Here is a 17,139-nt window from a genome sequence, read left to right on the forward strand (position 1 = left end):
GACAATTCACTGACTCATAGAAAAGATGTTCACTCTGAATTACAACTTACACAATGAAAAGAAGGCAAGCACTGTTCAAACTAATTTTGATAAGCTTTTTTAAAAAAAAACCCACTTTAATTCTTGATGTTCCTAATGTTTACAATGACTGTGTATTAAATCCATGTTGATTTATTATTTTTCCATTGCTCTATACATTTATAACCAACAGCAACAGTATTTAATGTTTGAAAAGGTTTAAAGATCTTTTGTCAGAACAATCATAATTTCCCCCATTGATTCTTAAGACTACTTTGCATAGTTTCAGTGTTCATGGTTGTTTTCATAGTCCCCACTACTGTGCAAAGTGAGGACTTCCTACAATAAAAAGACAACATTTTTACTGCACCATGGGATATACTGAATTAATAATTTATAGCCTGAAAGTATTTTACATTTTTGGGTTACAAAGAAAATCTATTACATGCAAAACACACATTCTTCAGTGATCTCTGAATTCAAAGGATTCAAAGTCAAAATCTAACATTCCAGCTGATTTTATTGATGTTATAAATCACCTAAGGTATTTTAATACAGGATCCTATATGAATACAGTTGTACCACATTTACTCAAATTATCACTGGCATTCAAAAGATAGACCAAAATAAGTGAAATAAATCTGACAGAGAAAGACAAACACCATACAATCTCACTTATATGTGGAATCTAAAAACAAAAATACAAAAAAGTAAAAAAAAAAAACCCACAACCAAGCTCATATATACAGTGAACAGCTTTGGTGGTTGCCAGGAGTAGGGGATAGGGGGTAGGAAAAATGGGTGAAGGTGACTAAAAGGGACCAACTCCCTGTTATAAAATAAATAAGTCATGGGGATGTAATGTACAGCACTGTATAGCTAACAATACTGTATTGTATATTTGAAAGTTGCTAAGAGAGTAGATCTTAAAAGGTCTCATCACAAGAAAAAGGTAACTATGTAGGGTGAAAAATGTTAACTAGATTTATTGTGGTGATCATTTTGCAATACATACAAATATGGAATCATCCTGCTGTACATCTGAAACCACATTACCCTTTGTACAAAAAAAAAGATAGACCAAATGCTACCTTTTTTAGAAGTTTTCTCTATAGTCTATAATAGTACACATTAAAAGTGAAAACAATCTGCAAAGGAAGTATAAAGTACTTTAAAGCACTGCTTCCCAAACTTTAGCGTGCATATGAATCACCAGCAGAACTCGCTAAAATGCAGATTCAGATTCAGTGATTTGGGGTGGGGCCCAGATTCTGCATCTGAAACAAGCTAGTGGGTGATGTAGAAGCTCCTGGTCCTGGGACCACACATTCTTAAATAAAGTACTTGTAAATATGTCAAGAGTAACATTAAAACACACACACACAGATGGAGATATATACCATGTTCTTGGATTGGAAGATTCAACATTGTGAAAATGACTATACTACCCAAAGCAATCTACAGAATCAATGAAATCCCTATCAAACTACCAATGGCATTTTTCACAGAACTAGAATAAAAAATTTCACAATTTGTATGGAAAGACAAAAGACCCCGCATAGCCAAAGCAATCTTGAGAAAGAAAAACGGAGCTGGAGGAATCAAGCTCCTGGACTTCAGACTATACTAGAAAGCTACAGTAATCAAGACAGTATGGTACTGGCACAAATACAGAGATATAGATCAGTGGAACAGGAGAGAAAGCCCAGAGATAAACCCATGCACACATGGTCACCTTATTTGTGATAAAGGAGGCAAGAATATACAATGGACAAAAGACAGCCTCTTCAATAAGTGGTGCTGGGAAAACTGGACAGCTACATGTAAAAGAATGAAATTAGAACACTCCCTAACACCATACATGAAAATAAACTCAAAATGGATTAAAGACCTAAATGTAAGGCCAGACAATATAAAACTCTTAGAGGAAAACATAGGCAGAACACTCTATGACATAAATCACAGCAAGATCCTTTTTGACCCAGCTCCTAGAGAAATGGAAATAAAAACACAAATAAACAAATGGGACCTAATTAAACTTAAAAGCTTTTGCACAGCAAAGGAAACCATAAACAAGATCAAAAGACAACCCTCAGAATGGGAGAAAATATTTGCAAATGAAGCAACTGACAAAGGATTAATCTCCAAAATACACAAGCAGCTCATGCACCTCAATATCAAAAAAACAAACAACCCAATCCAAAAATGGGCAGAGGACCTAAATCGACATTTCTCCAAAGAAGATATAGATTGCCAACAAACACATGAAAGAATGCTCAATATCATTAATCATTAGAGAAATGCAAATCAAAACTACAATGAGGTATCATTTCACACCAGTCAGAATGGCCGTCATCAAAAAATCTACAAACAATAAATGCTGGAGGGTGTGGAGAAAAGGGAACCCTCTTGCACTGTTGGTGGGAATATAAATTGATACAGCCACTATGGAGAACAGTATGGAGGTTCCTTAAAAAACTAAAAATAGAACTACCATACGACCCAGCAATCCCACTACTGGGCATATACCCTGAGAAAACCATAATTCAGAAAGAGTCATGTACCAAAATATTCATTGCAGCTCTGTTTACAATAGCCAGGACATGGAAGCAACCTAGGTGTCCATTGACAGATGAATGGATAAAGAAGATGTGGCACATATATGCAATGGAATATTACTTAGCCATAAAAAGAAACGAAATTGAGTTATTTGCAGTGAGGTGGATGGACCTAGAGTCTATCATACAGAATGAAGTAAGTCAGAAGGAGAAAAACAAATACCGTTTGCTAACACACATATATGGAATCTAAAAAAATAAAATAAAATAAATGGTTCTGAACAACCTAGGGGCAGGACAGGAATAAAGGCACAGACGTAGAGAATGGACTTGAGGACACAAGGAGGGGGAAGGGTAAGCTGGGACAAAGTGAGAGAGTGGCATAGACATATATACACTACCAAATGTAAACTAGATAGCTAGTGGGAAGCAGCTGCATAGTACAGGGAGACCAGCTCGATGCTTTTTGACCACCTAGGGGGCGGGATAGGGAGGGTGGGAGGGAGATGCAAGAGGGAGGAGATATGGGGATATATGTATACATATAGCTGATTCACTTTGCTTCAAAGCAGAAACTAAGACACCATTGTAAAGCAATTATACTCCAATAAAAATGTTAAAAAAAAAAGATAAATAAGAGACATATAAGAAATGGAAAAATATCACGCTAGAGTGTTCCCTAACTTGTATAAAGAGTTCACAAAACTTATTTGTCCATGAAACTTATCTTTATGTCATACCTATTAAAATCTCAAGTAATGATTATTTTGAGGAATATAATTTAGGAATTGCTGGTTTAGTTAGTAGGTGTACTGAGCTTTTAATTTAAAGGAGGAAGCTGCAGTGGTCTGGGTGGACAGAGGGAAAAGAATTAAGTCGTAAAAACAAGTAAGCATATTTTTGAATCCAAGTACCCCCAATTTGATTTAAGTCAATAACTCTTTACCTTATTGGACTTCATTTTTATAAAACATTTATTAAATGTGTGAGCACTTTCCATGTATTAACACATTTAATCCTCACAACATTCTTATGAGGTAGGCATTATTACTATGATTTCCATTTTACTGAGGAGGAATCTAAGGCTCTACCCAATAGCACATCGAAGAGCCAGGTTTCGGACCCAGAAGGCCTGGCTCCAAAGCCAAAGCAACCAACCGCTTTGGTAAACTTCTCTAAGGGAGCTTCGTTTTAAACCAGCATCGCAGGTAATTCTGATGCAGGCACAATGGAATAGGGTTCGAGAAGACAGTTATCTGATAGCTGTATAAGTAAGCTGAATCCAGTTAGTGGTTCTTAAACTTTAGCATGCGTTAGAATCCCTGGAAGGGCTTGTTAATAATACACAGTTGCTGGTCCAATGCCCAGAATTTCTGATTCAGTAAACCTGGGATTGTCTCTGAGAATTTGCACTTCGAACAAGTTCCCAGTTGAAGCTGATGCTGCTGATCAGGGGACCACATGTTGAGAACCACCAGTCTAGACTAGATTATGGAAAAAGTTGAATATTAGTGTGAAGATATTTGGGTTTTATCCAATGAAGGGTGTGTGTGTGTGTGTGTGTGTGTGTGCGTGCGCGCACACACTTTGTTTTTAATTTTTTGACTCGAATAACATTACATGATACGAAATTCAAAAAGTACAAAAGGGGGGGGAGGGGCAAGATGGCGGAAGAGTAAGATGCGGAGATCACCTTCCTTCTCACAGATACAGTAGAAATACATCTACACGTGGAACTGCTGCTACAGAACACCCACTGAACGCTGGCAGAAGACGTCAGACCTCCCAAAAGGCAAGAAAATCCCCACGTACTTGGGTAGGGCAAAAGAAAAAAAGAAAAAACAGAGACAAAAGAATAGGGACGGGACCTGCACCACTGGGAGGGAGCTGTGAAGGAGGAAAGGTTTCCACACACTAGGAAGCCCCTTCGTGGGCAGAGACTACGGGTGGCAGAGGGGGGAAGCTTCAGAGCCACGGAGGAGAGCGCAGCCACAGGGGTGCGGAGGGCAAAGCGGAGAGATTCCCGCACAGAGGAGCGGTGCCGACCAGCACTCACCAGCCCGAGAGGCTTGTCTGCTCAGCCGCCGGGGCGGGCGGGGCCTGGGAGCTGAGGCTCGGGCTTCGGTGCTAGCCGGGAGGGAGTCCGGGAAAAAGACTGCAGCTGCCGAAGAGGCAAGAGACTTTTTCTTGCCTCTTTGTTTCGCGGCGCGCAAGGAGAGGGGATTCAGAGCGCCGCCTAAACGAGCTCCAGAGACGGGCGCGAGCCGCGGCTATTAGCGCGGACCCCAGAGACGGGCATGGGACGCTAAGGCTGCTGCTGCCGCCACCAAAGAGCCTGTGGGCGAGCACAGGTCATTCTCCACACCGCCCCTCCCGGGAGCCTGTGCAGCCCGCCACGGCCAGGCTCCCGTGATCCGGGCACAACTTCCCCGGGAGAACGCACGGCGCGCCTCAGGCTGCTGCAACGTCACGCCGGCTTCTGCCGCCGCAGGCTCGCCCCGCCTCCTCCGTACCGCTCCCTCCCCCCGGCCTGAGTGAGCCAGAGCCCCCTAGTCAGCTGCTCCTTTAACCCCGTTCTGTCTGGGCGGGGAACAGACGCCCTCAGGCGACCTACACGCAGAGGCGGGTCCAAATCCAAAGCTGAACCCTGGGAGCTGTACGAACAAAGAAGAGAAAGGGAAATCTCTCCCAGCAGCCTCAGAAGCAGCGGATTAAAGCTCCACAAACAACTTGATGTGCCTGCATCTGTTGAATACCTGAATAGACAATGAATCATCCCAAATTTAGGAGGTGGACTTTGGGAGCAGGATATATTAATTTTTCCCCTTTTCCTTTTTTTTTTGAGTGTATATGTGTATGCTTCTGGGTGAGATTTTGTCTGTATAGCTTTGTTCTCACCGTTAGTCCTAGGGTTAGGTCCGTCCTTTTTTTTTTTTTTTTTTTTTTACTTAAAACTTTTTTTTCCCCTAATAAATGTTTTCTTAATAATTTTTTCCTTATTTTCTATTTTTAAAAAAATTAAAAAAAATTTTTTAATAAGTTTTTTCATATTTTTAATTTTAAAAATTAAAAAAATTTTTCTTAATTTTTTCTTATTTTTTCTTATAAAAAATTAATAAATCTATTTTTAAAAATTAAAAAAAATTTTTTTCTTAATAAATTTATTCTTAATTTTTTTCTTATTTTTTATTATAATAGCTTTATTTTATTTTATCCTCTTTCTTTCTTTCTTTCTGTTTTTTCTCCCTTTTATTCTGAGCCGTGTGGATGAAAGGCTCTTGGTGCTCCAGCCAGACATCAGGGCTGTGCCTCGGAGGTGGGAGAGCCAACTTCAGGACACTGGTCCACAAGAGACCTCCCAGCTCCACGTAATACCAAACGGCAAAAATCTCTCAGAGATCCCCATCTCAACATCAAGACCCAGCTTCACTCAACGACCAGCAAGCTACAGTGCTGGACACCCTATGCCAAACAACTAGCAAGACAGGAACACAGCCCCATCCATTAACAGAGAGGCTGCCTAAAATCATAATAAGGCCACAGACACCCCAAAACACACCACCAGCCGTGGACGTGCCCACCAGAAAGACAAGATCCAGCCTCATCCACCAGAACACAGGCACAAGTTCCCTCCACCAGGAAACCTACACAACCCACTGAACCAACCTTAGCCACTGGGGACAGATACCAAAAACAACGGGAACTACGAACCTGCAGCCTGTGAAAAGGAGACCCCAAACACAGTAAGATAAGCAAAATGAGAAGACAGAAAAACACACAGCAGATGAAGGAGCAGGGTCAAAACACACCAGACCTAACAAATGAAGAGGAAATAGGTAATTTACCTGAAAAAGAATTCAGAATAATGATAGTAAGGATGATCCAAAATCTTGGAAATAGAATAGACAAAATGCAAGAAACATTTAACAAGGACGTAGAAGAACTAAAGAGGAACCAAGCAACGATGAAAAGCACAATAAATGAAATTAAAAATACTCTAGATGGGATCAATAGCAGAATAACTGAGGCAGAAGAACGGATAAGTGACCTGGAAGATAAAATGGTGGAAATAACTACTGCAGAGCAGAATAAAGAAAAAAGAATGAAAAGAACAGAGGACAGTCTCAGAGACCTTTGGGACAACATTAAACACACCAACATTCGAATTATAGGGGTCCCAGAAGAAGAAGAGAAAAAGAAAGGGACTGAGAAAATATTTAAAGAGATTATAGTTGAAAACTTCCCTAATATGGGAAAGGAAATAGTTAACCAAGTCCTGGAAGCACAGAGAGTCCCATACAGGATAAATCCAAGGAGAAACACACAAGACACATATTAATCAAACTATCCAAAATTAAATATAAAGAAAACATATTAAAAGCAGCAAGGGAAAAACAACAAATAACACACAAGGGCATCCCCATAAGGTTAACAGCTGATCTTTCAGCAGAAACTCTGCAAGCCAGAAGGGAGTGGCAGGATATACTTAAAGTGATGAAGGAGAAAACCTACAACCAAGATTACTCTACCCAGCAAGGATCTCATTCAGATTTGATGGAGAAATTAAAACCTTTACAGACAAGCAAAAGCTGAGAGAGTTCAGCACCACCAAACCAGCTTTACAACAAATGCTAAAGGAACTTCTCTAGGCAAGAAACACAAGAGAAGGAAAACACCTACAACAACAAACCCAAAACATTTAAGAAAATGGGAATAGGAACATACATATCGATAATTACCTTAAATGTAAATGGATTAAATGCTCCCACCAAAAGACACAGACTGGCTGAATGGATACAAAAACAAGATCCATATATATGCTGTCTACAAGAGACCCACTTCAGACCTAGAGACACATACAGACTGAAAGTGAGGGGATGGAAAAAGATATTCCATGCAAATGGAAATCAAAAGAAAGCTGGAGTAGCAATTCTCATATCAGACAAAATAGACTTTAAAATAAAGACTCTTACAAGAGACAAAAAACTACACTACATAATGATCAAGGGATCGATCCAAGAGGAAGGTATAACAATTGTAAATATTTATGCACCCAACATAGGAGCACCTCAATACATAAGGCAAATACTAACAGCCATAAAAGGGGAAATCGACAGTAACACAATCATACTAGGGGACTTTAACACCCCACTTTCACCAATGGACAGATCATCCAAAATGAAAATAAATAAGGAAACACAAGTTTTAAATGATACATTAAACAAGATGGACTTAATTGATATTTATAGGACATTCCACCCAAAAACAACAGAATACACATTTTTCTCAAGTGCTCATGGAACATTCTCCAGGATAGATCATATCTTGGGTCACAAATCAAGCCTTGGTAAATTTAAAAAAATTGAAATTGTATCAAGTATCTTTTCTGACCACAATGCTATGAGACTAGATATCAACTACAGGAAAAGATCTGTAAAAAATACAAACACATGGAGGCTACACAATACACTACTTAATAACGAAGTGATCACTGAAGAAATCAAAGGGGAAATCAAAAAATACCTAGAAACAAATGACAATGGAGACACGACGACCCAAAACCTATGGGATGCAGCAAAAGCAGTGCTAAGAGGGAAGTTTATAGCAATACAAGCCTACCTCAAGAAACAGGAAACATCTCGAATAAACAACCTAACCTTGCACCTAAAGCAATTAGAGAAAGAAGAACAAAAAAACCCCAAAGCTAGCAGAAGGAAAGAAATAATAAAGATCAGATCAGAAATAAATGAAAAAGAAATGAAGGAGACAATAGCGAAGATCAATAAAACTAAAAGCTGGTTCTTTGAGAAGATAAACAAAATTGATAAACCATTAGCCAGACTCATCAAGAAAAAAAGGGAGAAGACTCAAATCAATAGAATTAGAAATGCAAAAGGAGAAGTAACCACTGACACTGCAGAAATACAAACGATCATGAGAGATTACTACAAGCAACTCTATGCCAATAAAATGGACAACCTGGAAAAAATGGACAGATTCTTAGAAATGCACAACCTGCCGAGACTGAACCAGGAAGAAATAGAAAATATGAACAGACCAATCACAAGCACTGAAATTGAAACTGTGATTAAAAATCTTCCAACACACAAAAGCCCAGGACCAGATGGCTTCACAGGCGAATTCTATCAAACATTTAGAGAAGAGCTAACACCTATCCTTCTCAAACTCTTCCAAAATATTGCAGAGGGAGGAACACTCCCAAACTCATTCTATGAGGCCACCATCACCCTGATACCAAAACCAGGCAAAGATGTCACAAAGAAAGAAAACTACAGGCCAATATCACTGATGAACATAGATGCAAAAATCCTCAACAAAATACTAGCAAACAGAATCCAACAGCACATTAAAAGGATTATACACCATGATCAAGTGCATGCAATCAGCTCATGCAGCTCAATAACAAAAAAACGAACAACCCAATCCAAAAATGGGCAGAAGACCTAAATAGACATTTCTCCAAAGAAGATATACAGATTGCCAACAGACACATGAAAGAATGCTCAACATCATTAATCATTAGAGAAATGCAAATCAAAACTACAATGAGGTATCATCTCACACCGGTCAGAATGGCCATCATCAAAAAATCTAGAAACGATAAATGCTGGAGAGGGTGTGGAGAAAAGGGGACACTCTTGCACTGTTGGTGGGAATGTAAATTGATACAGCCACTATGGAGAACAGTATGGAGGTTCCTTAAAAAACTAAAAATAGAACTACCATACGACCCAGCAATCCCACTACTGGGCATATACCCTGAGAAAACCATAATTCAGAAAGAGTCATGTACCAAAATATTCATTGCAGCTCTGTTTACAATAGCCAGGACATGGAAGCAACCTAGGTGTCCATCATCGGATGAATGGATAAAGAAGATGTGGCACATATATACAATGGAATATTACTCAGCCATAAAAAGAAATGAAATGGAGGTATTTGTAATGAGGTGGATGGAGTTAGAGTCTGCCATACCGAGTGAAGTAAGTCAGAAAGAGAAAAAGAAATACAGTATGTTAACACATATATATGGAATCTAAGGAAAACAAACAAACAAACAAAAAAGGTCATGAAGAACCTAGTGGCAAGATGGGAATAAAGACAGAGACCTACTAGAGAATGGACTTGAGGATATGGGGAGGGGGAGGGGTGAGATGTGACAGGGTGAGAGAGTGTCATAGACATATATACACTACCAAATGTAAAATAGATAGCTAGTGGGAAGCAGCCTCATAGCACAGGGAGATCAGCTTGGTGCTTTGTGACCACCTATAGGGGTGGGATAGGGAGGGTGGGAGGGAGGGAGATGCAAGAGGGAAGAGATATGGGAACATATGTATATGTATAACTGATTCACTTTGTTATAAAGCAGAAACTAACACACCATTGTAAGGCAATTATACTTCAATAAAGATGTTTAAAAAAAAAAAAAGTACAAAAGGTATACAATAAAACCAAATCTCCCTATTTACTCTACTGCCCAGCCCCCAAATTCTCCTCCCCGAAGCCATGTACATTTCCAGTTTCTTGTGTATCCTTCCATGCTTAGGGAATAGAGGGAAGCACAGTTTTTAGCATTCAGATACCTAGAATGCTTATTTTCTTGTTATTATAGCAGTCTAGTAAGTAGACTACTGGAATTTACCATCTAGGGTATTGATATCATATAAACTAAACATCTGGATCAAAGAATTAGAATTTTAGACATAGGTGGAAATTACAAATGAAGAAACTAAGCCACTGAGAGTTTAAATAATTTGTCCAAGTTCACACAGTAAGTGGCGTAGCCAGGGTTCACACCCATGCTATTTGACTCCAAAGCCAGTGCTCCTTGCATTATTCCTCAGGAGTTTGAGGCCCATAGGAAAGAAGGGATTTACCCAGCTTTGCATAGTTACTTAGACTTTCTGATTCTAGTTAGCCATACATTGACCATACTCTATGATGGAATGATTTTTTAAATATCCATTCAAATTTTTGAGATTTTATTGCTTTTCTCCAAAACTACGAATCTAAGAGAGAGTAGGTTCAGCGTACGGTTTCTCTTTTTATGGGAGATCTTTTGCCTTTAGAGCAATGGGGCTCTTAAATGACCTAATATTACAAAATGTGTGACTCAACTATAACATATATTAAGAAGCATCATAGGACCCAGCAATCCCACTACTGGGCATATACCCTGAGAAAACCATAATTCAAAAAGACACATGCACCCCAGTGTTCATTGCAGTAGTATTTACAATAGCCAGGTCATGGAAGTAACCTAAATGCCCGTCGACAGACGAATGGATAAAGAAGATGTGGTAGATATATACAATGGAATATTACTCAGCCATAAAAAAGAACGAAATTGGGTCATTTGTAGAGACATGGATGGACCTAGAGACTGTCATACAGAGTGAAGTAAGTCAGAAAGAGAAAAACAAATACCGTATATTAACGCATATATCTGGAATCTAGAAAAATGGTACATATGAACCAGTTTGCAAGGCAGAAATAAAGACGCAGATGTAGAGAACAAATGTATGGACACCAAGGGGGGAAAGCGGGGATGGTATGTGGTGGTGGTGGGATGAATTGGGAGATTGGGATTGACATGTACATACTAATATGTATAAAATAGATAACTAATAAGAACCTGCTGTATAATAAATAAATTAATTAATTAAATTAAATTTTAAAAAAAGAAGCATCATAGGTCAATTAGCAGCTTAGCTTTGAAATCTGATAACTTCTCTCAGCCTTTGTTTCTGCATCTGTTGATGGGGAGATAATAATACACATTGAACAGTGTTGATGGGGCCTTTAAATAAGAATACATGTAAAGCACCAAACATGGTATCTGGCACAATACGATCACACACAAAAAGTTGTTTGTTACTATTTTCATTGCACGTTCAATTATTAGAGTGGCTGGAACTCCTAGGCACAACTTAAGATTCAACAACAAAAATAACCAATTTTACAAGTTATTTGGCACAAAAGTCATGGAATCCATTTCAACTGTGAAAGATGTTGAAAAATGAATTCTTTCAGCAATTTTTACTAGTTGGACTGTTAAAAATTACCAAAGATAAGTCTAACCTATTGAAACATTCGATGTGCAGAATGAGAATATTTTTGGTCGCTGCAGCTGATCTGAACATTTTGGTGCGCAGAGTTCTAGGTAGAATGCCTCATAATAAAATAAAGACTATTTCACTACTTCCAAAACACTTTCTGCATGTGATCTGGGGTGCCATTAAATGGGATTCTAATCAAATTTTATCTCTAGCCTTGAACTAAATCTCTGATTTATCAGTTCTGAATTCCCTAAAGAAAGCAAAGCCATTATATCATTATTATTATTTTTACTTCATACAGATTGTTTATTAAGGTATACTATAAAATTTTAGAAATTTAGTTTATTTTTTGCCACAAGTGCTACCTTGAAGTGAGAACATGTTAGACAATGGCTGTCACAATTTTACCATCCAAGACATGATGTATTATAGAACTGAAATCTTCAAACTTTTTCATTTTAGGACCTCTTTACACTCTTAAAAATCATTGGTAATCCTAAAGTACTTTTTAAAATATGGTTTATATCTATTGGTATCTACAATATTATAAATTAAAAGAGGCATTTAAAAATAATTATTTATTATTCATTCTTAAATAACAATAATAAACCCATGACATGTTAATATAGGTAACACATTTTTATAAAAGTAAGTATACTTTCCAAAACAAAAACCTTTAGTGAGAAGAGTGACATTTTTATTTTTGTGAATCTCTTCAATGTTTAGCTTAATAGAAGGCAACTGGATTCTCATATCTGCTTTGTATTCAATTTGTTGTGGTATGTTGTTTTGATTAAGTTATATATAAAAAAGTCCAAACTCACACAGATAGGTAGTTGGAAAAGGGAGGAGTATTTTCATGGTCTTTTTGGATAATTGTGATTATTCTTTGATACTACACCCAAACTCAACAAGTGGCAGTCTTTTTAGGGGATACAGTAATTGCAATGTAGAATCTGAAATACATCAATGAACTTTTCTTACTTTTCATACCAATACATTAAAATCAACTAACCTTTTTGCACTTTGAATGGGTCTATTTCTCATGTGTGATTTTGTAGCTCATGCATTGGTCATTTGGAAAGTGTTGCTTCACTGAGTTGAACAGATTTTCCAAATGTTGACACATTTCATATTACAATATCAACAAATCACCTTCATTATTACACCAGTGATATCACACCAGTCTTATCAGAAAAGGCTTTAAATATTGGGAAGCTGTCAAACTCACAGTGGCAGATACAAATTTTCCAAAATTCTAATTTTTACTTGATAGCTCAAATTTCACTGTTGGCAACAAATTCTGTCAGTTGTTTTCCTTGAAGTGACAAGTTCACTTTGTTCATTTTTGACAAAATGTCTACCAAATACTCAAGTCTGAGTAACCACAGTTTGTCAGTCATTCTTCCTCTTTTTAAAATAGACTTTATTTTTATAGCTGTTTTAGGTTCACAGCAAAACTGAGCAGAAGGTAGAGATTTCTCATATACTTCCTACTGTTTTTTTATTCTGCCTTTTTTTATTGTAATAAAATATAGTCATATAGTCCATTTCTTTAACACTTCCCTTCATGGCTTTGTATGAGTGTCAAAACATCAAATTGTAGACTTTAAATATATGCAGTTTATTGTACATCAATTATAGCTAATAAATCTGTTTTTTTAAAAAAAGCTAGGCTTTCTCCCCACCACCCCAAGTACATCCAAATCTGTTAAATTATGGATTTATATAATTCTTCACATGAAATGTGGGGCAAGATTCCTATAAAATGGCCTTACATAATGTTAGAATAAAGACAGCTTATTGATTTCTCACTTTACACAAGTTGTAAACAAAAGAATTTCAGTGAAACACTGATAATAACATACATATGTTTCTTAAAGAGCTGTAAATCAAACATTAATGGCAACATAAAATTAGAAATAAATCGCTCTCAAATAAATGGAATATATTTTGTCCTTAAAAGGCAATGATGACCTTCCACCTTGAAGCTTTTTAAAATGCAAGCTAAAACAGATGCTTATCTCCTTAAAGTCTAAAAATACATTAAGTTTCCACAAATATCAAATTTTACTAACAGTGTAATGGTGACATATACATAATGCAGATCTTATAAAAATTGATTTGATTTTGTAAGACATAAGTGAATTTAGAGCTGCTACTCAGTCAAAAACATCAAATTAATAGTATCTGGAAAATTACAGGCAATGGTATAATTGAAGGTCTGGGTAATCACTTTGCTTATGAAAGAGTGATGGTTAAGTATTTCTTATGATATTATCAATATATAGTTGGGTGTCAATGCAGCGTCTAAATATAAAACTAAATTAAGATAAATTATATACAAATATATAACTAAATAAAATGTGGTCTAAAATGAGTTTACATATGAACAAAATTATTGATATCTCTAGCAGAAAATGTGTGAAAGCAGAAAACTCAATATATTCTTTTGTTTCTGGCTTTAGAGAGACTGGTATGAAACTTTGTCACTTACTTTCCGATTGTATTGGGTAGCATTGTAAGTTGATTGTCATCTACTTTTAGAGTAGTTAGTTTTTTCAACAAACCTAAAACAGAGAAGAAGGTGTATTAATATAGAAGAATAGATTTCTGACAGAAAATACAATATAAAAGGAATCGCTTTTTATGAGCTGTAGTCCTGATCAAACTAAAGCCCCTGCCCACCAGTGGAGCCAGAGGAGGGCTGACAGTCTCAACATCACTTGATTGGGTGATGAGTGTTTGTCATGCTAATTGGCTGCACTCTGCTTATATCAACCTACAAACTGATATTCGTGTGTCTAGTTTTAACTTTCCAGTTACAAAAAATTTACTTACATCAATGAGAGTTCAAGTACATTGATGGAGACAATAAACAAAACATAGGGCTCCATAGAAACCTGAGTTGGCAGTACTACTACCACATTTCCCTTTTCTATTATGCAACAAATGGACCAGATGAAACTTTTCAAGCCAGCTGTGTTCGGTATTTAATTAACTCATAAGCACTAATAACTAACATTCCTGTTGTGATACAAATTGAAAACAAATCTGAATTAAGCCTAATAATCAACAAATGGGTACTGAAGTACTGCAGTGTAGTGGTTATAATTAACGACTTGGAAAATTACAACATATGAATTCATACCCTTTCTGTTACCATAAATCCTTGACTTGGATCAGCAGTAAGCACAAAAACTTGTAGTTTTTAATCTATCAAGTAGAACTGGTCAAGAATTGAAGTTCCAACTATTTATATTTCACTGTCTGATTTATGCCCTCCATACCCTTACTGCTTGATCTACTCCTACTCCCAGGGTTTTAATGAGCAAAAACCACAGAGTAATTGAAGAACAGCTTCCTTTACCCAGCTGTAACAGAACCCATAGTATCAATATGGCTTAAATAGCTAAAATCCAAGACAAAGCATTAACAGTGGCTAATTTTTGTTTTACACTGGAACTATAGATATACGCTATAGACGACTTGTTTAGCAGAAAACTTGTTCTGATGGATATAGTAGGTTCCATGGTTGAATGCGTTTGGGAAATGCTAAATTAAACAAAATCAACCAGATTTCTTTAATGAAGTTTTTCTAGGACTTTTTAATATGCTAATGTAACAGGGTGACGCTAAAGTTATTGGGCAACTTGTGTGTGTGCACAGAGTATCTTGTATAGTGGTGTTTTGCGAACATGCTCTCAGAAGCACGGCTATAGCTCATGCCTACCCACCTCAAGTATTTTGAGCATACCTTAAAGGCAAAAAGTAAGTCACAAGAAGTCTGAAATAAAGCCATTGTTGCACTTTAAGCTTCAGTATGCTCAGTTACGTATTCCGCAGAAGCACTCAGAATTTCTGCTCTAGTGGAGAGAAATGTTATCACTATCAGACTGCTGTGAGAAAATACCTACAATATTTGGAGATTAATACATCAGCTTGTGCTATTAGGATACATGGCTGAAAACAGTAGCACCTGAGAAAGAAGACAATTCTCACTGGGGTAATTTATCTCTGAAATTTGAATACCCACTGCCATATTCATCTATGCTCAAAGGGTGACTGAATCACTTTAGCTTCTCTGGTGCATGTGTAAAAAACTATAGACCTTGGAAATATAAAAGAATTCCTGAGCTTGTCTATCAATTGTGAAAAGACAACAGGGGGCTATGAATTACAGCTAACTTTTTTATGAGTTGTAGCCCTGATCAAACTACTGCTCCTGCCCACCAGTGGAGCCAGAGGAGGGCTGACAGTCTCAACATCACTTGAATGGATCACGAGAAATTTTGGGCTGGGTTACAGATGGCTCTGCAAACATGAAACCAGGTTGCAAAGCAGTCTTTAAGAGAATCACAGTTCCTAGGTCTGAAGTAGTGGTGAGAAAATTTCGAGGCAGGATAGGGATTAAGGCCAAAAGATTGATGCAACAGATTTTTTTTGAAGAATGGAGTAGTGGCTCTGACAATTGACAGAAGCTTCTATAGCTTTAAAGGTTGAAGTGAGTTAGGGCTCCCTTCTTAGTTCCACGTCTGTGGACTTAAGGGAACTTCACTCATTTGTGGTGTGGCTACTTTGTCACTCACATATTCCATCCAAGGGTGTGCCCTTTGGACACATTCTGGAGTTTCTGTAGGAATCTGGTTGTCCTTGGAGTGGAAATAGGCCATCAGTCTCAGCTCTGTTGCTCATGACTTCCTCTTGCAGATAAATACTACATAGCTATATCATATCTGCTTGGACTCTCTTCTACCCTCAGGAACCAAAGGTACTTTATCCTATTTCTTCCTCAATTCCCCACCTCTTTATCCTATATTCCCAACTCAGATACACTGAAGAGAAAGAAAAAGGAGGCTTTTTTTGCTATGATTTTAGCTACTTATATATAAATATATAATAAGAAGCAATGTATTAAACATTAATATCAAAAATAGCTAATATTTACATGGCATTTACCCTAGATAATAGAATTTTGAAAGCCAAATGGCTGTGCACTCATCATATCTAAGATTATAATAATTATTATATTATTATAGTACCTAACATTGATTGAACATTTACTATGTGCCAGGTACTGTTCTAAGCATTTTTACATATATTAATTCATTTATTTCTCAAAATAATCCCCTGATGCAGGTACTATTACTTCCCCACTTAAAAGATGATAAAACTGAGGCACAGAGAGATTAAGTAGCTTGTGTAAAGTCACACAGTTAGTAAGGTAGAAAAGCCAGACTTTGAACTCGGGTAACTTGACTACAAAACCTGTGTCTTTAACCACTAAGTGAATAAGATAAATTATTTTGGAAAGTAAAAAAATTATATTCTCCTTTACTGAGTTTCTCTGCTATCCAAAGAAGCTGATTATTAAAGCTCTATCTAGAAAATGTAAAGAGCCCCCTTCATTTTCCCTGGAACCAGCACAAGGAAAGGGACTCAGCATACAGGGTTCATTGTTGAATATATCACTCCATTCA

The 17,139-nt window shown here is 37.2% G+C and overlaps 1 protein-coding gene across 2 annotated transcripts in view; it reads right to left on the minus strand.

Moving 5' to 3' along the window:
- The window catches only part of LRRC7 (leucine rich repeat containing 7), a 384,748-nt gene that overhangs the window by 117,677 nt on the left and 249,932 nt on the right, over nt 1-17,139 (minus strand). For both annotated transcript variants that reach the window (XM_061186459.1, XM_061186458.1), the window contains exon 10: nt 14,157-14,229. In XM_061186459.1, the coding sequence (XP_061042442.1) occupies nt 14,157-14,229 (73 nt within the window). The remainder of the gene's footprint in view (nt 1-14,156; nt 14,230-17,139) is intronic.

This window comes from Eubalaena glacialis, chromosome 3 (assembly GCF_028564815.1).
Source record: "Eubalaena glacialis isolate mEubGla1 chromosome 3, mEubGla1.1.hap2.+ XY, whole genome shotgun sequence".
In the NCBI taxonomy this organism is placed as follows: Eukaryota; Metazoa; Chordata; class Mammalia; order Artiodactyla; family Balaenidae; genus Eubalaena; species Eubalaena glacialis.